This window comes from Xiphias gladius, chromosome 19, assembly GCF_016859285.1.
Source record: "Xiphias gladius isolate SHS-SW01 ecotype Sanya breed wild chromosome 19, ASM1685928v1, whole genome shotgun sequence".
Taxonomy (NCBI): Eukaryota; Metazoa; Chordata; class Actinopteri; order Istiophoriformes; family Xiphiidae; genus Xiphias; species Xiphias gladius.
This window is the reverse complement of record NC_053418.1, coordinates 11,958,880-11,984,406: the sequence shown is the minus strand read 5'-3', so window position 1 is coordinate 11,984,406 and position 25,527 is coordinate 11,958,880. Positions and strand designations below refer to the sequence as shown.

The following is a 25,527-nucleotide window of genomic DNA, read 5'->3' as shown; positions in this document are numbered from 1 at the left end:
GTTATGCTACATTTTGTTCTGTTTTTACCTTTTTTCCCCCCTTTTCTGTTTTTGAGCTTCGATGTCAAGACACAAAAACTGTTTTATCAAAGAGATTCATCACAAAATGATTTTTATAGGGCAAAGCTCAAATTAAGCAACAGAAACACATCTGTAATCAATTCTGACAGGAACAGCAAATGTCATTTGGCACACTTTCTGTTTGCAAATTATACATAAGGTCTAACAAACACAGCTTCCACCTCACAAACACACATTCCAAAACCGATGAAAATCATGCATTGCCATATTCTTTGTTTATTCTTTTTACAATGTCTTCTGTGCCGCCTTCTTGACCGACAGGGACTGGCTCATCTCGACTTAGACTCGCCTCGCTAGTGCTGTAATGTCTCGACTGTATAGGTTTGTCATTAGAAAGATACTCAAGCCCTGAACTAGAAGACAATGGCTTTTCAATGGATCCCATTACATTCGTCTATAGCTTGTGTGGCTCTACTGGGACAGACCTCTGCTAATTACGCGCATTCATTTCCAGCCAGCTGTAATTTCATTCACACTAATGAACCTTGCACATGGATTGGGATAATGTATAGTTAATGTACAGCCACGAGACGGAATTAGAAGGCTACTGGCTTCTCCAGTAACAGAGATTTGTCGAATAACGGCTCAAGGCACAGTTCAACCAATACCACACAGGTGCCATTCTGAAATTACACCAAATAGTAATTTTAGACTGAAGTGTTTAATAGTTAAGTATGACAAACATACCCTGCTCTGTTAGAAATATAAATTTTATGCAACCAAAAACATATAAAAAGCATATAAACTATGTTATCTGCATTCAAAGGAAGAGTTTGACATTTTGGAAAATATACTCTTTCTTGCCGAGAGTTAGATGAGAAGATTGATACCACTTTTATTTATACAGTAATGAAGCTACTGCAAATAGCTAGGTAGTTTATTTTAGCTTTAGTACTGAAAACAGAGGAAAATATCGGGCCTGGCTTTCTTCAATGGTAACAAAATCTATCTACTAGCAGAGAGACCAGGAAGTTGCTGCTCTTTGGCAGGAAATAGTCTGGCACATAACCTCCATAAAACCCATAACTTGTCGATTCTACAATTTGGTTTTTGTACGGATTAAACAAACAAGATATGCCATGTTAGAGGTCCTGGTAGGTGGATAAACTGAGCCCCCTTCTTCCCAGTCTTTGTGCTAAGCTAAGGTAACCTGCTGCTGGCTCCAGATTCATATTTACCGTAGATACATGACAGTTGTGTCAATCCTCTCAGCAAGAACACAAAAATATATTTCCCAAAACATTAAACTATTCCTTTAACAAGAGGCCCAGAAGATAAGTCTGTGTTACTATGAATGGTCAGGATTTTTTCCCCCCTGCATTTCATATTTCTTCCAACCAGGTCTTCTATCTGTTACCAACAGAACTCATTTTCTCATCACTTTATCCTTTTTGTCTTGTCTCGATCACATCCCTGAACAGAGGCTTCGCTGTTTTTCTGTACTGGTCAGCCTCCTGAATGGCAACCTTTGGGATCAGTCAGGAGAGCAGTCACACCAGCTCTGCCTGACAGGCCCAGTCCAGCAAAATTAAAATCCATTTTGAAAGTGATAGTTAGAAAATTGCAAGTCATTCCTGATGTACCGCATGGCAACTAAGTGGCAGCAGCCCAGTAGTCAACTGTCATTTCAACCGCCAGCTGATGACAACTCCAATCACCCCCAAAGCCGTCAGTGCGCATTACATGCTCACACACACACACACACGCTCACACACAAACACACGCGCGCACATGCTCACGCGCACACGCACACACAGATACACACAGATACAGATATTCACTCCCTGCCATCCCCCTAATTAGCATGCAGATTTTGCTGTCAGAATCTCAAGCGAAAGCAAAAGCATTGAAATTCATAGAATATCTCAAAACACTAATTTGTGTTCGTTTGTGTCTGTCACGATAAGCGTTCAGACTGTGACACAGTACGTGTAGGTTGGTGCACACGTGTGCGGATGTGCGGGTGATCAAAACACACCTGGCTAGAAAAAGGGTTTTTGGTCTAACGGAGGGTTTAAGGGCATAAATATGGCTGCCCCTGGAGTTCAGCTGTGTTATTCTAGCCTGTCCCACACCTAGGACAGACACACGTGCACACACACGCCTGAAGCAAGGTCTCCTGCAGAACGGCATTGATCTCTGTTTATAGTCTCTGTATGGGTGCTTCCTTATAGGACCACATAGGCATGTACTCATTGTTACTCACACAGACGTACTCACAAGATGCTGAAAGGCCTTGCATTTGTCTTTGTAGTCTTATTAATTGGGCCAGTTTGAGGAACCGCAATGAAGGGAATTCTCCTTTAGTTTTGGGTGGGATGGAGATTGTTTTAGAGGTGGGGGTTGCCCAATAATTCTTGACCCTTCCTCGACCTGCTGTAGAGCCTTGCTTTTCTTCAGTTGTGGTTCAGATCTCCTTTCAGTAGGGCCTCTCAGTTCGATCCAACTAAACAGATTGGATCCCAGTCCAGCAGCCTTTTCTCACTGAAGTTTGAGCAGGCTATCTTTGGTCAACACAGAGTAGAATCCCATGTTGAAGCGCCAAATACTGCAGGTGGTCCCCTCTGGATCAGAGAAACCCTAGCAGGGTAGAGTCAGATTTAGGTGTTGCTCTCTATCTGTCTGCAGCTCATGAGGTAATTTGATTAATGTTCAAGGCTAAAGTGAATTGGCGCAGGCGAATGGGCCTTAAATATCTATTTGCTCTTTCTGTTTCTCCCTGTTTGCTTTTGTTGACTCGCTTTCACACCAGCCCATTTGCTTCATCTTATTTCTTGCACTGAAATTAATCATGTATACAGAATCTATCTCACACACACGCACACGCACACGCACACAAATACAACGGACGAGTTCTGCCTGAACTGCATGGTGCCACATTAGATTTAGGTGACAGTCACTCATGAACCAATTCAACCAATAAACTTAATGACCTTCCCGCTGCTGGGTCTGAAATTTCTCCATTGACTTGGAATCTTAATTTGATTGCAAAAATATATGTATGTTGCTCAATCTAATTTACTCCAGTGATTTTGGAACACAAGCCACTTTTGTGCTTAGACAAGCAAACCTTTGAGGCCCAGCCCTGATCCCCGCCGATTGCCTTCATGTTGAAAGCTAAATTGTGTTTTATAGGGAGCATATAAAGGTGGCACTTTGCCATCACAGCAGATGTACTTGTGTTGAAATAGTTTCAGGTCTTAGTTTGGGTCTTTCCTCCCTTAAATAAGAGCAGGAGTCTGGTATTTCTGGGGCCCCTTGTTGTTGAATAGACAGAAGTGGCCCTAGCTGGTCAAGAGAGGGCATGCTGGCTTATCGGCACTTGTACAAATTCAAAACGAGAGAGAAAGGTAGAGCGAGGGGCTATTTTGGAGAATGCTTTGATGTGTGTCCCCCAAAGAGTGTGGGTGGTCCACAGGCCTTTGTGGGATGAACATATACTATACATACACTCATTCTCGCCCACTCTTTCACACACACTGTTCTCACTGCCTTACACAGCGCTTTGGGCCAAATGTGACTTCACCAGGGCGGTCAGAGGGGGTTTCTAGGGCAACCTCACAGAGGCCTTGTTCTAAAAATGGCCGCCATGGTTACTTTGAAAGCCAACCCTGGCCTCTTGAACATGCACAGAAAAGAGCCCTGAGCACCAGTCGAGGAGGGGAGCTGGGTGGACTGGGTGAGGGGGAAACTCGGCTCTTTAATAGCTAGCACATGAGACACTGAAGGTTTCATACCCACCCAACCAGGAGTCATGGGAGGTGTGTGTATGCGTGCGTGCATGTGTGTGTACCTAAACAGTAATATCCCTGTACTCAGCGCTTGGCTAAATTAAAAGGGCATTTTTGGCGTGGGGGGCAGTTTTTGGTGCCCAGACGATTGGACGGGGAAAGGCGAAACTCATTACCTACCCATCTGTCAGAGAGTGAGAGAGAAAGAGCTGTGGGAATGTGGAGGGAGGGAGGGACGGATGAAAAGGGCTTGGAAGGCAATAGAGTGAGAGTGTCTGTTAAAGCAAAGGAAAACACAACAGACTTTTGCTTTCAAACAAAAGCATAAGTCTTTTATCTCTCTTTAGTTTTTCATATTCCATGTGTTTTGAATTTAAAAATAAAGTATTCCTGTTTATTTTCTCTATGGGAAAAAGACAAACATTTGCAAAAGAAAGTGCAGCTGCTTTCACAACAGTCTGATAAGTGTGTGAGTGTTTGTATCAGAGATTGATTTGTCTTTGAGCTCCCTCAGCCCCACATGTTTTTGATGTTCTCTTTTTCTCTCCCCTCTCTGGACCAGGGGCCACTCTTGAAACACAAGCGTGTGTCACACACACAAACATGCGCAAACACTCATATGAACACTAAGTGTATCAGCAAGCCATTGCTTATTTGTATGTTTTACACAGCTAAATATGTTAGCTCCCCATTCTACACCCAGCTGCAGCATGTAAACCTTTTTGTCTTATTCAAGAGTGACTTACTCTCTCTCTCTCTCTCTCTCTCTCTCTCTCTCGCTCTTTCTTTCTCTCTCCCACAGCTGTAGACATATAGGCTTTGATCACTGCAGATGCAAGTGGCTGCCATATTCGATCCACACCCCTCTTCTGTGGATATTGTTAACGAACATGTACTTCCTCTGCCAGCTGGCTTTCAGAAGGGAAAAGCATATCTCCATGGCAATGTTCAGTGTAGTTCTGCACTGTTAGATATTTGCAGCCAACACTTAGTTCTTCACACTTGGTATTGCAGATTATGCTTAGCAAAAGGGCACATATAACAAAATATTGCTATTTCTGTTGCGATGCCTTTGCAGTGTTGCAGGTTTGCAACATTCATGTTAATGGAGCTTTTTGAATTTCGGATAAAGTTTAACTCACGCAGGCAATATTTAAACAGCTTGCCTGATGGTCTGTTTCTATAAACAGCGGTAGGGACACTGTGGAGGAGAAAAATGAGGCCTCCACCACCAGCTTGTTTTATTTTTTTATGCATCCTAAGGGCACATCCAGCACTGTAGGCAAGGGTTGCGACCCTGTTTACTTCCTTCTCTATTTTCCTTCCTTTTCACCTGCATTCTTACTGGACCCCTTAACCATCAAGGAGGAAGAAAAGCTACTTTGAGCTGACCTCTGTTCAGCTTGCCTATGTACCCCTCCACTCATTTCCATCTATATCCTATGAAGTATTCAACTCCCGCCCCTCCCTTCTTACCTAATGTAGAGGCCCAGAAAACGCTTTGATATCTGCGTTAATTCACGCTTGATATCACAGCGAAGCGCACACTCAGCCTTTTGATAAACATATTTAAGGGATGTATGTCTTTGCCTGGTCCACATGCATTTCAGAGATCTCCTCCGAGCACATAAATGCATTCATAAGCTACTCTCTATGTCTCCTAACCACTCCCATTATTAATAAATGCATGATCTCACGCTGTGGCTCGGTGTGTGTGTACACGTTTGTCTCTTTCATATGCTCATCAGTGTGTGTTTTAGGCAACTGCCGGGGACCCTGCCCTGCTCATTCATATTCATCCTCGCATAATGACCAGCCGCGCCTCCAGATAGCGCAGTCAGGATAAGATCAAACATTATATTCAAACAAGAGGCTGTGTTATTCATACTGTAACAGCCGCACTCACTGCTCACTTCCTCATCTCTTTCTCAATTCCTCTTGCAGTGGATCGCCGAGCTGAGTTCCCACATCTAGATTTCTGTCAGGCCGATTTAATCTCACTCAGAGTCATAACAGTGGACTGCAGCTGGTCTTGATCATGCTCTCATGATAAGAGAACATGGGGCCTTTGGCAGGTGACTGTGGCCAACTGGGTCTGTTTCATATAATTGTTCAGCTGCTTCCTGCAATGCGTTCATTCTTACTCAGTAATGTCATTTACTAAAGGGCACATTCAGTTAGTTGATCAGGTCATCCAATTCTCATTTAATAAATGTTTAGGCAAAACTTCCAACTGTTGGCTGACTAGAGACGATCTTATCTATGCCTTTCTTAACAAGGATTGGTTATAAAGTTGAGCTGCAAGCCTGCATTTAACAATTATTTTTTACAATTGATTGTCAGTTAATGGCGGTTTGTTCTAAAAAAATGTCATAAAATAGTTAAAAGAGCCCATCGCAATCTCCCAGAGCACAAATTGATGTATTCTAAATTGCATGGTTTGTTGGACTAACGGTCCAAAACCCAAAGATATTAAGCTCACTATCATAGAAGACAAGGAAAACCAGCAAATATTTATATTTGAAAACCCGAGGCCAGTTTTTTGTTGTTGCAATTCCTCAAAAAGTTTTTAAATGATTAATCAATATCAAAATTGTTGATGATCGACTGATTGTTTAAGAGATGAGAAAAACAGAAGGATAGCTCGACATACATTTTACATACATACATTGTCCTTTTTAAAATCCTACTTAAAAAAGAAACTCTTATACTTATTTTCTTTCTCACTTTTTTCAGGTTTTCATCTGAGCGGCACAGTCACGGACCCCGCCACACCCTCATCCCCAGAGCTTGTCTGCAGCGTGAGCGTCAGCTTCGACCGCTGCAAGATCACGGCGGTAACATGCACCTGTGGAAACAAAGACATCTTCTACTGCGCCCATGTAGTGGCGCTGTCGCTGTACAGAGTACGGAAGCCTGAGCAGGTCAAACTGCACCTGCCCATCTCAGAAACCCTGTTCCAGATGAGCAGAGACCAGTTGCAGAAGTTTGTCCAGTACCTGATATCAGTCCACCACACAGAGGTGCTGCCTACCGCGCAGAAACTGGCCGATGAGATTCTGTCACAGAACTCGGAGATCAACCAGGTCCACGGTGAGGAAAAGTGTGTGTGCCAGTGTGTGTGAAGAAGGATGTTTAAGACCATGTGATCGTGTGGGTTTGTGTTTGTATTCCTGCTGCTACATGCATACATGTATTGACTGCGTGATTGAGGTAAACCGGGTAGGATCAATGTTACTCATTAGTGAGATCCAGACAGTAAAGGAGAGACTGTGTGCCTTTAATCAACACTATAGACCCGTTATTTACCTCTGAGAGAGAGATGGATACAGAGCCAGAGATGGAGAGGTTAGCAGATAGATAAGGAAAGGTGCATATCTCTTGTTAGCGATGCTGTTCCAGCTGCTTATTTTAATAAAAGAGGGAGAACTGAAGGGCAAACAACACAGAGAAAGAAGCTGCTGATTGTACGGGACAGAAGAAGGCATGAAGAAGCGTACGCTAGACTGCGTTTGTGTCTGAGCAATGGAGTCATACAGGAAACAGACTAGGAGGACGAAAAAATTATGAGGAAACAGAAAAGCAGAAAGATGTGAGAGACAGAAAGTGGAAAGAACAACAGAGATCGACTCTTCTGAGAATGGGGGTCAGAAACAAATGAGCAAATAATAAGGGGAAAAAAAGAGAGACAGGCCTTCATCAAAAGAGTATTGGGATAAACATGGTATTGATCTGTCACCCTTCTATCAATTACTCCGGAAAAGTAAAACAAAACATATTAGCTGGATTACACCATCTGAATGATTCCTATTCATTTAATCTGCTTGAGGCTCAGTTCAGGTGCATGCACATGTGTCTTTACGCTTTATCAGAATTAGTCTGTGTTTTATATTTTTTCCACATTTTGCTTGCTAGGAAACAACATTAAAATAATTTTAAGGAATAAAGAAAAAGGCACATTGTTTATAGTGTTGGGAAAATTACTTCAAATTCACATGCACTGTGTCAGTACAACAAAGATAAAGTGCAGTTAAAAGTTTGACGGCCAGTATTATTTTCTAGACGATTATTTGTTTAGTTTTGCTTTTGTTGCTTTAAAAAACACTTGACTAAAGTGCAGAATGAGTGGGGGTAGTATAAATGGAGGAGGGTAGACTGCATGAAATTTTGTCAAATAAAAATTATATTACATTAAATTGCAATTCTAGTGTCATGATCAAATGACTGAGAAGCTTGGCTGTTGCTTCTAAAATCGTTCCTGCTTGCATTGTAAATAATGCGTAAATGTAATATACCCAGTATTACATTATATGTAACAATGTGTTGTCTGTAGTAAGTGTTACATCACCCAAGTTGTAAACGTAACATGATATACTGTTGCCCCCAATATTGGTAATGCATTGCTTCTGAGGACCGAATGAATGTCCTCACTGATGTACAAAGGTGAGTCACATTGTCCTAGAAATCAAGTGCAGAATCAATAAGTTACTGTCAAAATATATGGCATATTATCGTATGAGAAGATATTATTCTATCCCAGTAATGTAATACAGTGAAGATAATACAGTGGTCTAATGCACGTATAACACATCTCTATGTGTCTGTATGTGCGTAGGGGCCCCGGATCCCACAGCAGGAGCCAGTGTGGATGATGAGAACTGCTGGCACCTGGATGAAGAGCAGGTTCAGGAGCAAGTCAAGCTTTTCCTCTCCCAGGGAGGATACCACGGCTCCGGCAAGCAGCTCAACCTGCTCTTCAGCAAGGTCAGGAGCCAGCGACATTCATTCATGCACATAACAACACGCATACAAAACATACCAGCCCTGGACGCCATGGCCACAAGCACACTTTGCCTGTGTAGGTCTTCCTCTCTCTCTTCAGGTTTTCTTGCCTCTCTATAAGAACACACAAATAACAGTCTTTTGCTAATAAAAATGTCCTCCCTCTCTGTAGTACACACACTATTTTCATCTATTCCCTTATGAGAAGAGGCCTTCTCCTTTCAAACTAATCCCGGGAAAAAGCAACTGACTTATATTGGCACATACATTAAAATGCATGCTGTCTCTTAGCTACAGCTAATTGTAGGAGGGAAAGTGTAAGATAAAGGGAGAGAAAGATGTATAGAAAGAGGGGAAGCTTGCTCTACCCACGATTAAACGATTATACGAGAGATGTGTGGTTCGCTCTGTTGCCTGGTATTACAGTGGCAGAGCTAGGCCAGCATTAATGTGCTGTATGCTATGTAAAGACTGCAAGTCAAGGCCATTATCATCCACCCTGCCCGGCTTTTAGAATGTCTCTTTGCTTCATGCTCTTTGATGCCTGTTATATCCTTTTCAGCACAGACACACACACACACACACACACACACCCACTGACAGCCACATATACACTTGCACAGACGCGCGCACACTCACACACCCACATTGAGAGTCACGTACACACTCGTGCGTACACAGAGCTGCCCCCAAATCACAAAAACACGTACTGTTATATGCATTATAAGTCTTCCTGTGTCCGATCGTTTTTCTTAGTGCATGTTTGTTAACATGTGTCGTCAGTCGTCTTGCCAGAGAGACAGAAAACACACACATCCGCACGTGTGTGTAGAAACGTGAAGAATCATTGTTTTTGTTTAACCGAAAAATACCCAGAATTTTTAAAAGAAGCAGATCTGTTTAAACCAATGTTTACCTGGATTTTACATCCCCGCGTACCCAAGAGTGGTTGTGTTTCCTGCTGCAAGAAGATGCTGACCACTGTAGTTTACAATAAACAAGTCCCCCTCGCGATTAGCACAGCACAGAAAATCCTCCAGTAAGAGAAAGAGTATAGAAAATAAAGAGAAAACTCAGCTGCTGGATATGCACCAGAGAGGAAAAAAAGAAACAGTTGAATTACGGAGTGGTTGCATTGCAAATGGTCTTTTTAAAGTCTGTTCTTCATGCAGTTTTTTTTTTTTTTAAATTGGATTTTCACTCTTTTTTACATACCAAGTTTCTGTATTTTTTATTTCAAAAAGAACAAGTAAATGCTGAAAATATTTAGCCTTCGAGTACACTCTAGCACTGTTTGCGTTTTATATAAGCGAATCAAAGTGTCTTTGTGACCTTGTGACTTTCGAAGAATATTTCTCTAGTGACGACCACAAAACTACTCAGAGGGTCTGAATCTTGTTTGATTGGTAGACAAGATTTTAACGAATACAAGAACAGATGTATTAATGACTTAAAACAACAATTGAGAGAAAGCAATCTGAGAGGAATTTTGTCGCAAGATTTGAGGGAACATTAGTAGTGACGGTTGCATAGTCTCAATATTGACAGTTTGTATCACTTGCAGGCAAACTTGATTTGAACATGGAAGTGTTACACACCGCCCTCTCAATAAAAACAGACCACTGTCCGGCATGGGCCGTTGATATCATTTTCTATAAACATACAGTAACTGTGAGTTACATATTGTATAGCCCTACCAAGTGGATATGGGCCTTTCCTTTTAAAGCATGTTTGTCAGAAAAATTTCAGAAAGTGCTGTGTTAGGTGTGCACTGATTTTTTTCCCTTTCAGTTCAAGCCAAAGCAACCTTGTTTCTCCCCGTAAGCACAACTGAATGCAGCAGCCACCCAGATCAACAGCTCATACATAATAGATAGTATAGATCCAATATACAATATACAGTAATCTTAAAAAAAGTTTATGTGGAATTGTTAATTAATATTTTATTAGATAACAAAATATGTCCAAAAATATTCTTAAAGATACACAAACAAAAAAGGCTATACAAAAGCATAAAAGCACAGCTTGAATTTGTTCTGTTCTCACTTGATTTTGTTGTTGATAAACTTCCATATACAAATTTTTCAAAGTGCAAATACTTGCGTGTTTTGAGCGTGTAGTCCAGTGTAGTTCTGTATGTCTCGTCTGTAAGTTGTGAGAGCTGTTTTTTGTTGTTGTGTCTTTGTGTCACTGTGTGTGTGGTGGTGTGTTCGTAGCGCTCTGTGCATCTGTTTGTGCAAACCGCATGCGTCTGCAAGGCACGTGCTTAAACGTCCTCCCTGTCCCCTCCTCTCTCCCCCTGTAGGTGAGGGAGATGCTGAAGATGCGTGACTCCAACGGAGCGAGAATGTTAACACTGATCACAGAACAGTTCATGGCCGACCCTCGGCTGGCACTGTGGAGACAGCAGGGCACTACCATGACCGACAAGTACAGACAGCTCTGGGATGAGCTGGGTGAGGGGGAAAAACACACACACACACACACACACACACACACACACACACACACACACACACACACGCACACGCACACACACACACGCATACACACACACGCATACACACGCATACACACTGATTGTCCTACAAATGTGCACGGGCATGAGCAGATATAGCAAGGTGGTTGATCGAACCCAGACATTGACACAAAGGCACTCACACGCATATTTTTTTCTTGTTTATTTGTCCTTTGTTTCCAAAACAGCCCACACAGACACACTCTCTGAGATGCACACACTCATCACTGACAGCCCAGTTCCTTCCTTTCACTGTGAATGTGGGTTTGGCAGCTCAGCGAGAGTGTCTTTGTGAATTACAAGCCGTTTAGCGCAGCACATCATGTCCCATAAAAACCCCAAATATTATGACCCCCGTAACGTTTTCAAACACTTCGCATTATATATTTAGTTGATGTGACAGTGTGCTGCTCGCTATTGCAGGCATTTGTTTCATATAGTGTGTAGTTCTTTTGACAGACGTACTGTACCTACAGCAAAATACTTCCTCACAAACCACATAGCCAACAAGCCCATCAACAGGACAGCAGTCACGTTGTCTCCTGTCTTTGTTGTTTTCCTCTAATGTCTTGGGTGATGTTGCTGCTGCTGCTGCTGGTGCTGCTGTTGTTGTTGATGATGATGTTCGTTTTCTCCCTTTGGTCTTGTTCTGCACTTTGTGAGGACAGCACAGTGATCTCATCTGTTTCAATCCCACGTATTTTTGGAAGTGTGTGTACGGTCTCTTTGAAGTCCACACTTCAAACCCTTCTTCCCAAGTCCTTATCACTCCCCCTGATGTGTGGTGAATGCTGCCTCTCGGCACGGCTCTCTCTCTCTCACACTCTCTCTCTCTCCCCCTCTTTTGTCTTATTCCTCTTTGAGCTGCAGCTACTCCTCTCCTCCAGACACAAAGCCATGCCTCATTCACTTGTCCTCACCCATGTCTCCTCGTCCAAATCATCTCTGCTCCCATTTCATTTTCTACGTGCCTTTTTTCTGCTCTCCCTCTGTTCTGCACCTTTTGTATTCTTTTTCTCTCTTCATGTTCTGTCTCTTTCCTTGTATTTGTCCTTCCTCCCAAACTCTCTCTACCTTTACACACATGCATACATACAACGCAGTCACACAAGCACACACTGTAGAATGTACATATCTCCAGCAGTCTTGAGAGTAAAATCCCTGAATGTCCTTGCCTCCCCAGAGACATAGCCAATTTTCATATTCTGTTTGTTCCAATTTACTCCAAAATGATGTGTGTGCAGTCAGCATTGCCTCGGGACTAGTTAAGTTTGCTGTTTTCAGAGTTTTGTATTCCAGTGCAAGATGGCAGCAGCATAGAAAATGTGCTCTAAAGAAAAAGAACCAATGTTATGATGTTGCACATCTGTGAAAACTGCCTCCAGTTTTCGGTCTTGCATGATGACTGTGCTTACGTCATTATCACACATTGGGAAGTAGGGCAGGTAACTGAAGTGTGTGTATGTTGATGTGTGTGTGTGTGTGTGTCCAGGTGCCCTGTGGATGTGCATCGTACTGAACCCCCATTGTAAACCGGAGCAGAAGTCGTCATGGCTGCGCCAGCTGCGCAGATGGAACAGCGTGGACGTCTGCCCCTGGGAGGATGGTAACCACGGCAACGAGCTGCCCAACCTCACCCACTCACTGCCTCAGGGTGCCCATGGCAACCAAGGTCAGAGATTGACAAGTTTTGTATGTCTGTCAATAAAATATTTACTGTGTAATAACGTATCTCACCATTGTGAAGGTGAGAGTTGCTACATGTCGCATTTGAAAGCCTCCATAATGAAACCTCTGCCTCTTGTGTATGGAAGATTACTGTTAAATTAAAGAATCATTCTGCATGCATTTGTTTTTTGTTTTGCTTTACTCTGGCCCATCGCTAAGTTGGAAGTAGTTTTTTTTTCCATGTAGCACATTCACCTTGAAAGATCTAGCTCAGTTTAGACAAACATAGCGGCTCTCTTCCTTGAAAACGTCCCAGCAGATTTCCTATGGTATAGAAGCCAGCTCAGGCTGCCAATTTTCTAGATGAAGGTTATGTTTATCTACTGTAATTATGCTAATGTTCAAATATTAAGAGGATATTAGTAAATATTAAAATGCTAGGGCTATTAAGATAAACAAGCTGCCAAATGACCATGCATGTGGGCCCTACCTGCCTTTTTCTCACAACATGATCAAGCATTAAATCCTCCTCACTTCTCCTCCTCCTCCTTCTTCTGTAGAGATGCGCCCCCACAGGACTGTGTTCACACGGGCCATTGAGGCCTGTGACCTGCACTGGCAGGACAGACACCTCCAGCACATTATCGCCAGTGACCTCTATGCCAACTACTGTTACCATGACAACCAGGAGGGTTCCCTCTTTGACTCACGCGGCTGGCCCTTGTGGCATGGTGAGTCTAGGTGTATATAAGTGTTTCTATGGGCGAGTGCATGTGTCAGATAATGCTCGGCAGGTTGGATTGAGAATGTACAGTTCGCAGTGAGAGAATATTGTGGTTTAAACTTTGCCTTTTCATCAGAACATGTCCCGACGGCCTGTGCCAGGGTGGACGCTCTGCGTTCACACGGTTACCCAAGAGAAGCCCTCCGACTGGCCATTGCCGTGGTGAACACGTTACGACGGCAACAGCAGAGGCAACTGGAGCACTTCCGCCGGCACAAGAAAGGTGAAGCTAATTTTTATTATTCAAGTTTTTTTATTTTTTTTTTATTTTCAGAATATAAATTAGCAAGCATACCATTCTCACAAATTCACTAATTATGCAGGAGAGCATGGAGAGAAAAGAGAAGGGGAATTCGCCGGTGGCAAAGAGAAAAAAAATGTTAAAATTTGTCATTTTATTTTTCTTTCATTGTCCTTATTCATTTAATTTGATTTAAGAACTTGCTCACTTCCCTAGTACAGGTCATGTTTATAGTATTTTTCCAGTTGCTTTGTTTTGTGAAGGCCATTGAATAATTTTTGAAATTCCAGTTAAAAAAATATGTGTGGTCAGCACACTCCATTAACTGTGTCTTTATCCGCGTTGTCTTGTCTCAGAGTTGCTCCATAAAGGTCATACCTCCATAACCAACATGGAGGGCTGGGTGGGACACCCCCTGGATCCTATCGGTACCCTGTTCAGCACCCTGACAGAGTCAGGACGAGTGGGAGAGGAGGGCTCCAACACCTGCTTAGACCTTTCAGGTACTGCAGCGTAACTAGCATCCTGAATACAACAAATTCACTGATATACTTAACTAGAGCTCTGGTTCTATGGCAGCATATGAAACAAATCCAAAAAGATTATATTGAATGTTTTGTGTGTGCTTTCTTAAAACCACATACTTGTACAATATTACTTGTATGTGATAAATATGACATTTACGGTATAATAACATACTGTATACATGGGTAAAATAAATACCACATACAAAAAAATACTATAAGTATAGAATTATACAAAACAAACACAGCTATAATCATGAAAGACAAAGTATGCAAACATTGTATATTATTATACAGATGTTTAGAAAATGTTCATTTTTCAATATGTTGTATATTTTTCCCAGTGATAGTTTTGTAATATGGGATGACAAAATATGGTTTACACTCACATCCTTTCCTTGTTGACTACAGGAGAGTCATTTTTGGTCTATGTAGCCACATAATAAGACTTTTTTTTTTTTTTCAGGTCTCTGATATTTTTTGACTTCCATTAGAATGCAGACGTTAGAAAGCATAGTTTAAATGCAGATTCACCGTCAGTCTCTTTTCCTTATCTTATCATGCCTCTTCTCATGTTTTTTAAATTCTCCTCTCCTACGCTCCACAATCACTGTGTCCCCCATCGCCTCCTCTGCTCACAGAAATAGCCCTCTCCTCTGAGACAGAGAAGTGAACAGAGGAATGCTCCTGAGGCGTTGATCTTTATTTTGGATCGTTGTTGGGTTCAGACCTCTAGTATGTGACTGACACTTTGGTTTTCCATAGGAGACAGTTGGCCACTTTATGCCAACTCACTTCCTTTGTTCTCAACTCTCTTTCTCTTCGTCTACCTCTGTGTTTTCTCTTCCCTTTCTTTTCCACAGACTGCTCCAGTGTTGTAAGCCGAGCAGACCTCCAACGAATGCCTGTGCAGCGATTGCTGGGAGACGGGGAATCGTATGTGGCGCTCGCGGTGGAGACGGCTCTGATTGGCTTAGGCCAGCAGCGGGTGATGCCTGACGGGCTGTACGCTCAAGAAAAGGTGTGTCGCAATGAAGAGCAGCTATTGGCCAAGCTGCAAGAAGTGGAACTGGATGACTCCCTGGTCAAAATCTTCCGTAAACAGGCCGTCTTTCTGCTAGAGGGTGAGGGAGCTAACAGATTATACTTCACCTTTACTGTCCCTTTAATTCACTACATCTCCCAGTCTCCACACATATACATACGTAGACACACCTCCTCCCATTGGAAAAAAAAACACACTGGACTCTGTCTCACTATTTATTATCATTTCATTTTGTGGTGCAAACAGAGGCTGAGCTGCCCTGGGCCAGACCAAAATGAGCTCTTTACACAGTAACACCAGGGGTATTGTGTCAGCACACACATGCGTGCACACACAACAGTGTGCACATTTACAGGACTGGAGCTGGAGCAGAATGGGGCTTGGTTATGGGAAAGGGAGGAGGAGGAGGAGGAGGAGGGAGGTGGCACATCCTGGAGGGCCTGGCCCAGTCAATCTCCACTCCAGTCCCCAGCCAAACCCCAGCCCCGCCTCGGCCCCGGCACGACCACCCACCTCTGGCTCCGTTGCTAATAGAACACCAGGCTCAGAGGCCTCTGCGGGCCCCTGGAGGCTGCAGCCACGCCACTGTGTGATGTGGTCTGTGGCTTAGGAGCCTGTTGGGGTTTAAAATAACCCACCAGAGACGAGGGGAAGTGCAGGAAGACTGGGAGGGAAGGGATAGGGCATGAGGCCAAGTCTGCACACACGACCATATGGTTTTTGACGTCACAGTTTGTTTTAATGCTGCATGGCTTTGCCTCTTCCTTGCTGGAAGGGAGAGTCCAATAAGTCACTCCTCAGTATACAATAGAAAAACCACGACTCAGAATACAACAGAATTGAATTATACTTGTTAACTGTCTATTTATACCTTATATAACATAAAATTCATTGACCTGATGAGTCAGATAATTTTTTTTAACATGAACTTTTTCCACATCTTCGTTCCGTCATAAAAAAACAGCCCCCCTTTTTAATGTGTGTGTGCGTATTTGTTTTCTGTGTTTTTCGGATAGCTGGCCCATACTCTGGCCTTGGAGAGATCGTCCACAGAGAGAGTGTTCCCATGCACACCTTCGCCCGCTATCTCTTCACCTCTCTCCTACCTCACGACGCTGAACTGGCGTACAAAATTGCACTGAGAGCCATGCGGTAGGTCTCTTTAAGTTTACGTGTGCTTGTGCGTTGCTGTGATCATGTCAAAACCTTGTAAACCAAATTTGATTGATTTTCAGCTGAAGAAGTAAATGCTGCTCCAAAGTTTGGGCTAATGGAGCCGTTTCAAAAACCTCAAATCTCCTGAAGCTGGAGGATCACATTTTGACTTGTCCAGATTCCAGCTCGAAAACTTGTAAAAATGTCTGACATTTTGACACCTCCTACTAAAGTAACTAACATAACCATTAAAAGATGACATGTAGTGATCTCTCTGCATCCTCTCCTCAAGCTTTAAAGTCAGTCATTGTGGCTGATCTCTCTATATTAAGCTCCTGTGTGCATTCATCTGTGGACAATGTGTACATATGTATGTGTGTTAATCAGTCTGCGCTGCTGTGTTTTGATGTTGTGACTAGTGGGAGCTGGATCAGTGAATATTAATTACATTAATGAGAGTGTAATTAGTGTGGTTGTAATGAGGAGGAAGCGCGCACACACACGCACACATATATAGACACAGACACATACACATGCGGGGCCAACAGGGAGAGGGCAGTGTGGGGAAGATGTTTGTTGTGTTTCTACAAAGCTAGGCCTCTCTGAGTCCATGGCTGTGAGAAGTGAATGAGAAGTGAGTCTTTTCTTGTACCATCGTGTTTCACAGTTGGACAAGCAAAGAACAAAAGGACAACAAACACATCGTTCACACTTTCCTACAGTTAACTAGTTAGGAGGAATCGGGACTGAAATAACATGCTTCCAAAACCAAAACAACATGGTCGGATTTCTCACTGAGGGGTCATGCGGTTTCAAGGTTGCACATCCAGCCGCTGTGTGTCCCCTCCCGGCCTCTAAACCCACGTCCCAAATCTGTTTTTCCTGAGTCAGCCACATCCCAATATCCCTTGCTGCTTCCCTTCACCTTGCTCATTTCCTACCCTCACCTCCTCCATCCTCACTCCTGTGGTGTGAAACCGGTGATCTAGAATAATATGGCCACTTATGGGTGCTCCTGGGAGCCAGGGGTGTCTACTCAGCACATAATGAATGTGTGTAATGTGGCTTTGTGTAATATGATAGCATATACCTCCCCGCTCCCATGGGACGACGGACTGTTAAATATAGAGGAGGTAAAGGAACCAGGTCTATTTTAATGGCCCCTTTATAACATTATTATTGATACAAGGAGAGAGAGAAAGTCTAGCTCTTTTTTTCATTTACACACGCATACTTTTTCACTTTCCTCTTGCCTTCTCTATTTGTTTTCTCTTTCACAGTTGCTTTTAAATCAGTTTTTTTTTTTTTTTTTTTTAATGAGAGGAAGTCAGACTGCCTCCACACAAATGCATATCCCGAGTATTTTAAAGTGTGCATATGTGTGTGTTTACGCGCCATGGATGAGGTTAATTAAAGTGTGTGAGAGCAGCATATGCCGTGCGATGGCTTGGTGTGAGCAGCCAACAGAAAAACAGAGGAGCTGCCTACTGGTTCACGGGCTGCCCAGAATTTGACTACAGCCACAGAAGAAGCAGCTCGCTGCCTCTCCAGAGACTGTCCTTATCTCAGCTCTTTGGAAGCCAAATAGACAAATCCCAGCCGCCTGTTATCATATGAGATTTCCATATGAGATTCGAGTCTTCCAATGCTAATGAATCTCGCTCCTCACTGTAATCCACAGCTTTTGATCCTCTGCATAATCCATAATCTTTGAATATACAGCACTGTATATCATGACTGCAGTCTGGGGCTATTCTAAGACAATGATATGCCAATGACACTCACAGGTAGCTGACATCCTTTTTTCTTTAAGTTAGGCCAAACTGTGTGGTCTGATACCCCCTAAAAATACGATGATTTTTCCATATTTTCGTCTCGTCAAAATTTCATCATGCAAATATTTGTATGAAAGAGCCAGACTTTCAAGTTAAGATGCTGGGAAGAGTAGCAACACCACCCTATGAAAATACACCATTACAAATAAGGTCAGCCCTGCATTCACATATTTACTCAAGTAAAAGCAAAGAAGTACCCCTTTAGAGTGATATATAAATATATACTACAATAGTTATTAATGATACATTGCATGTAAGCAGCGTTGTACATTGTACACTGGCCGAGGTGAAGCGAATATACTTTGCATAAACTGATCATATGCTATTTATAAAGAATCATAATCTGAAGATTTAGTACTAGTAACTATAGCTGACAAATAAATTTAGTGAATTAAAAAGAACAACACTTCCCTCTGAAATATACGGGAGTTGTATACTGTGTAGTGGACTTGTAATGTCAAGTAGCATACAGAGGAAATACTCAAGAAAAGAACAAGCGTCTGAAAATTGTACTTAAGTACAGTACTTGAGTAAATGTACTTAGTTCATTGTTGTTTAAACAACTTCACCACCAATTCTTCATGTTTATTGAAATATGATTATATTGAAAAATTGCATGTTTACATCTGAGTTGGAGAAAACCCCTACAGCCCCGGTTTTTTTTAGATTACTGAGAAGTTAAAATTTTGGATGTGGAGATTTTCACCTGACTTTGATGACATTTTGATGAGGCACAGAAAAACAACGCATCACCCAAAGCAGATGTCATTTCAAGAATCCGAGGCACTCGAGACCTGTGAACTAAAACTTGGGGTTACCCCTTAGGTCACATACGACTTGATCCCTCCTGTCAGGCATCCTGAAGGTTTCCAACTCTGAGTTTGTGTATAGAGTGGAGGTTTTACAGCGGATGTGTCGCTTAGCTGATAGATGTGTGCTTGATAGATGATGAAAGTGAAGGGTGTTTACAGTCAGAGGGGGAAAGGAGCATGAGGTAGAGAGGTCAGTAGTCATGGTGATGCTGACCAGAAACCCAAAGGGCCCCGGGATTTAGGTAAAACCTGGCGGGGCTGCTTTTTATCAATGTCTCACTCTTCCTTCTTCTCTTTCACTTGTTATGCTGTACATTTTGTTCTTCCTATATGTGCATTTGAATGTGTCAAAATGAAATTCCGTCATTATTGAGCTCACTATTCCATCAACAGCCATCCCGATCCACTGAAACTACAATCGATCAGTTGTTTTTGAATATCTGATTTACCCGTCTGCGTGTCTTCACCACATGGTGTCTGTCCTCCATGGTCCCATTCAGGCTCCCTCCACACCATCGTCCTTGAATATTTCTGGTGGGATAAGTATTGTGTCCCTCCCAGATGTGACAGGGTGCTACAGTACCACAGGACCCGGTTGACACCCGAGCCGCTCCCTCTCCTCACTACATCACACAGGGACTGATTGCCTCTTCCAGCTCACTCTGTTCGTGTTTTATATATCATTGATGATGCACATTTGTATCCAGCCGTGACAGTGCTGTAAAGAAATATGAGTTTAATTTGATGTTTTAAGCACACTTGACATTGAACTAAGAGTTTGTATAGTGTTATTGGGCAGAGAATGAGAACGCACCCGTGGCAGGGAATATACGCTGTACTTGTGCTTGGATTGAATGCCTCAGAGCAGTCCATGAGGATTTTTTCATCATTTATGTCTTTTTGTTTCTCATGGAACAATAGCCCAGTATGGATTTCCTCCCAACACTTTGAGGAGGTTATTTTTCAGCAGGCCAGGCCTCTCAAGCTCCCATCCAATGGAGGCCTCTGGCTCTCTAGTGAAAGCCAAACAAAGACAGGAATGTTGATGAGGCCTCCATCTTTACCCAGGGCCCTTTTTTTTTTTTTTTTTTTTTTTTTTTGCTTTGCTACACCCCAGGAATCTTCCAGAAGGCCCCAGTGTGGTGGAAGCTTTTAGCAGTTCTTTAGATGTGTGCGGAGTGAACCCGGCTGTTGCCAGGGCTTCCAAACATCTCCATTTTACACCAAGTGTGAGTGTTCACACTAGCACACATCTCAACTAGGTTTTTGTCACCTTCTTTTTCTCAGAGACAAGCCCCCGCTTGTGCCCTCTTGGGCAAAACCGAGTTAAGAAGAGGCTGTTTTTTGTACATGCCTTCACTCAGGTGGCAACAGTATCTCATGCACTTTGCTCTGAAATTGAAACTGGCATTTAGCATCACATTGCTTTTACCGGGCTGCTTTGATGTGCTTTCAAAAGGGCAGGTGTGTGTGTGTGTGTGTCTGTCTGAGCGTTTGTGTGTGTGTGTGTGTGTGTGTGTGTGTGTGTGTGTGCGCGCGAGCTGGCTCTTTTCATTCATGTGTGTCGGTATTTGTTTGATGTGTGTCCAGCCTTACGGGGCTGGAAGGTGAATTCCCTAATTTCCCCGTGGACTCAATTAGCTTTGTGATTGGCTGAGAGAAGGCCAGGTTGTGCTGTCTTCTGAAGGAAAGAAGACCTTTGAAACTGGGGTGGTAGCGGTGGGAAGAGGAGTGAAGCAGAATAGGAGATGAGCTGGCCACAGTAGTAGTGGTGGTGGTGCTCGTGGTGCTGGTGAGGACTTGGCCCTGTCAGTATTATTATAATGAGAGAGAGAAGCTAGTGAAGCTCCTTCATCCTCTAGCAGGTGTTGCGCAGCCCTGAGTTCATTATGACCAATTAGAGTGAAGAAAATACTAATTATACCTCGGTTTCTAGGTGATTAAATACTAGGTTGCAAGTAAATTGCAGGGATAGGCTAACTGTAATCCTCCTGTGATCACCGAAGTCATTTTCATTTTGAAGTCATTTTCAGACCATCATAATGAAGACTTTTTCTGTCTGTACAGTATTTCTGTCTGTCAGCTTGTTACTCTAGAAAGAAATGATCTCACTATGATGTTGATGATTCGTGTACTTTTGGTGTCTCTCAGACTATTATTCTCTCCATGTCTCTGCCACTCTTTTTTTATCCCAACATTGTTCTTCTTCTTGTTATTTTTGTTTACTTCAAATATTTATTTATTTTAAATGATCAAAAAACGTCGATTTTTATATTATGTATTTAATTGAAGTAAATCGTTTTCTCATTTTCTGTGTCTGTTTCTCCGTCAGGTTGCCGGTGTTGGAGTCGACAGCCTCGTCCGGTGACCTTTCACGACCCCACCACATCGTGTCCGTGGTGCCCAACCGTTACCCACGCTGGTTCACTCTGAGCCACATAGAGTCTCAGCAGTGTGAGCTGGCCTCCACCATGCTCACTGCTGCCAAAGGTGCGGATATATTCACAGGAACAGATAACTACGCACATATTTTACACAGAAAAAGGTCTATGCCGCTAACTCTCATAGCATAGCATTAGCAACACACACAGTATACACAAATGAATGCCGCAGTAATCTCTGTCCTATTCTAACACATTCTTGTGTTTTTCGTATCCCCTCTAGGTGACAGTCGCAGGCTGGAGACAGTCCTGGAGTCCATCCAGAAAAACATTCACTCCTCGTCTCACATCTTCAAACTGGCACAGGACGCGTTCAAGATCGCAACACTAATGGACAGCTTGCCTGACATCACACTTCTCAAAGTCTCTCTGGAGCTGGGACTGCAGGTGCACAAACACGCCCACAGTGTTTGTCAAAAATGGTCACCACTGTATATTCCTTGGTACCTTTTTAGAAGGTTGTCAGGTCAAGTTGGGAGTTTTTATGCGTTTGTACCTTGTACCAGGCCTTGCTAAATGGAAGGTTAAGCAGAATCACTACTTTAGTATGAAGATAAATGATAAACCAGAACCAAACAAATTTCCATAACATTCCTTTTAAAAATGCCTGGTATTACAATCAGAATGTGTGATAGTAATATTCTATTCATCTCAAGCCCCCATACGTCATTAGTTTGTATTTTTCTGTATTGAGATATTTGATCATTTTTCTACAGGAAAAGCTTACAGCCCTTGAGGATTAAATCTACTGTGCATGCCATAATGGTACAGTTATGTAGGAATCTGTTGGCTCCATAGAAAGAGTTTATTCTGGTGTTCATGAAACGTCATTCTAAAAAAAAAAAGTTGTGGTGGCATTATCGTCTTCAAATATGGGAACATCATGAGGGAACAGTATTTGCACTATAGGGTGCACTTGTTCCTGTAAAATGGTTCCATATTCCAGGGCTAGTATACAACCATTCAGAAGCAATCGCCAGACCTCACGACTCCCATGAGATGTCTACCATACCATTACAGATCGAACTCTCTGTATTCTTTAGATCTCTGAAAATCTAAACCTGTCTGGATGTCGGAAAAAGGGTTGAAGATGACTCAAAGCACCACATTACTATTTCCTTGCTAGGGGTCTATTTTTTTGAAGCCCATGACATTTGAGGTGCAACTGTCGCAGATGTGTTCTTTAGATTTCACGAGGTTTTGAGACTGTTGTTCTTACCACATTAAAAAAGGATTTTTATTTATTTTATTTTTTATTGAAGCCACTGGATTTCACACAAAAGTAATTTATCGTTGTTTTTTTTTAAACGAGTTTATTTTGCTTCAAAAACTCACAAATTGAAGTGACAATCATACCGGTTAAAAGCTGGGGGTTTTTTTCTGTTTTTTTTTTGTGTCATAGGCAAAACATTTTAATGCAACATCTTCCTTGCACATTATTTACTTTGATTTTTCACGTTGTAAAGCTTGATTTTGTTCATTGATTTTACACAAAAACTTTTTTTTTAAAAAGTGCTAAGAAGCATTGTTGTATTGTTGTAGTCTATTGTTTACAGTCTTCCTTGACATTTTTCAAGCAAGCCTGCACTGCCATAGTAATCCAAACTGATGTCTTGCACAGACTGCATTCTTTGTAATGCCCCCATACGTTCCATTATTTATCTGAAGGTTTGCTTCAGGGTTTGTCATCTTCATAGTAGCTGTGTCCCTCAGCTAGAAAATACAAATGTGAATTGAAAGAGAAAAGTTTGTGTACTTTTGATGACAAATCAACCATGAAAAAATTAGTCTGTTTAATGATTGTTGACAATGTAATACAATCTTTGCCCTTACAGTTCCTCGACTATACTGTTGAGGTGACGATTGAATTAGGTAACAAAAATATTTAAAATTGTGTTCAGTGGGAATATTAGCGATCTTTCAGTTTCCATGTGCAATTTGTTACAAGGTAGATAGTTCAATGTTGAAAGTATTTCCTCTTCAACTCACGTATCATTCTCCCTGCTCCACTCTTTCCCATCTTTCCCAGGTGATGAGAATAACTCTGTCCACATTAAACTGGAGGAGGAGAGAGATGGTGCGCTGGTTAGTCACATGTGCCACTGAAGTGGGTACGTCACCACGCCTAGTTAACTGGTTTTGTTTAGCTGTCTTAAAATGAACTAGACGTACACGTTTTGCAAATTTTTTATGCTCCGATTTTCTTTTCTTTTCTATTCATTCGGTCCTGTTTGTGTCCTGCAGGTGTGTATGCGCTGGACAGCATCATGCAGAGCTGGTTCACCCTCTTCACCCCCACAGAAGCCACCAGCATCGTGGCCACAACTGTCATGTCCAACAGCACTATCGTCCGCCTCCACCTGGACTGCCACCAGCAGGAGAACCTGGCTTCCTCTGCCCGCACCCTCGCCTTGCAGTGTGCCATGAAGGACCCCCAGAACTGTGCCCTATCTGCTCTTACACTCTGTGAAAAGGACCACATTGCCTTCGAGACAGCCTACCAGATTGTACTGGACGCGGCGGCGACAGGGATGAGCTACACACAGCTGTTCACTATAGCACGCTACATGGAACACCGCGGTTACCCAATGAGGGCGTATAAGCTGGCGACATTAGCTATGGCTCATCTGAACCTCAGTTACAACCAGGACACACACCCAGCCATCAATGATGTGCTCTGGGCCTGCGCCCTCAGCCACTCGCTGGGGAAGAACGAGCTGGCTGCCGTTATCCCCCTGGTGGTCAAGAGCGTGAAGTGCGCCACCGTGCTCTCAGACATTTTGCGGCGGTGCACGCTTACCACACCGGGCATGGTGTCGGCACTGCACAGCCGCAGGAACTCTGGGAAACTGATGTCCCTGGACAAGGCGCCACTCAGGCAGCTGCTGGACGCAACCATCGGGGCCTACATCAACACCACACACTCGCGGCTCACACACATCAGCCCGCGCCACTACAGCGAGTTCATCGAGTTCCTGGGGAAAGCCCGGGAGACTTTCATGATGGCTCACGACGGACACATTCAGTTCACCCAGTTCATAGACAACCTGAAACAGATCTACAAGGGCAAAAAGAAACTAATGATGCTGGTGAGGGAGAGATTCGGCTGAGGGTGAGGCTGGGGGTCACCAAAAGCTCCCCTCCCCACTCTAGTACTTTTCTATTAACTTGAGTCTGCCTTTTGAACTTCTTTTGGACTTATAAAATAGACAAGTAAAAAAGAGGGATGTGACTTGTAGAATGAAGCAAAAAGAGAAAGGAAAAGATGACAAAAAAATCAACAGAGCCACACGCGGTATTATTGTTCTTGCTGTTGTTATTGTTATAAACATTATTACTATTATTATTATTATTATTAATAATATTATTACTACTATGTGTACAGAAGTGTTTTTATTTTTCAGAAGAGAGGAAATTTGTCATGTTGTGAATGTTGTGCGTATTTCTCTACATGTGTGCGAGAGGAAAATGAAAAGTGAAATGTTTTTGTTTTTTTTTTTAAATTCTTGTTCCTTTATTTTTATGATTTAAAACATCTTTTTTTCCCTTTCTCAGTGCATATTGAGTTATATGTTGTCAAGTGGCTGAAGCCCCTTCTACAATAGCGCTCATGTAAAAACAAAAAAAAAAAATAGAAGAAGAAGAGAAAAAAAACGTCTCGGCATCCTCAAAGAGAAACTAAGGCTTTAAACCACACAGAGCACCTCCCTCTGTCTAGGCCCTCACCGGTGGGCGCTGGGCAGCACTGCACAGCTCGGCTCAGTTCAGCTCGGCTCGGCAACGGCACAGCTTGGTTTAGCACTGACAGAGAGCCGCCATCAGCATTTCTCCAGACACAGCAGTAGCAGCAGCAGCAGCACTTGAGCAGCCATTAGTTTTCTCTGGGTCCCAGGCACTAGCTTCATTACAC

General features: G+C 42.8%; 1 protein-coding gene across 1 annotated transcript in view; it reads left to right on the top strand.

The window, feature by feature from the left end:
• LOC120805599 (zinc finger SWIM domain-containing protein 6) overlaps positions 1-25,146 on the top strand; it is a 42,395-nt gene extending 17,249 nt beyond the window's left edge. The window contains exons 2-14 of the mRNA XM_040155973.1: positions 6,549-6,905; positions 8,428-8,576; positions 10,900-11,050; positions 12,605-12,784; positions 13,341-13,511; positions 13,641-13,787; positions 14,162-14,308; positions 15,193-15,453; positions 16,391-16,526; positions 21,509-21,666; positions 21,841-22,004; positions 23,647-23,728; positions 23,862-25,146. Coding sequence (XP_040011907.1) covers positions 6,549-6,905; positions 8,428-8,576; positions 10,900-11,050; positions 12,605-12,784; positions 13,341-13,511; positions 13,641-13,787; positions 14,162-14,308; positions 15,193-15,453; positions 16,391-16,526; positions 21,509-21,666; positions 21,841-22,004; positions 23,647-23,728; positions 23,862-24,727 — 2,969 coding nt within the window. The 3' untranslated portion in view covers positions 24,728-25,146. The remainder of the gene's footprint in view (positions 1-6,548; positions 6,906-8,427; positions 8,577-10,899; positions 11,051-12,604; positions 12,785-13,340; positions 13,512-13,640; positions 13,788-14,161; positions 14,309-15,192; positions 15,454-16,390; positions 16,527-21,508; positions 21,667-21,840; positions 22,005-23,646; positions 23,729-23,861) is intronic.
• The last annotated feature ends 381 nt before the right edge of the window (positions 25,147-25,527 follow it).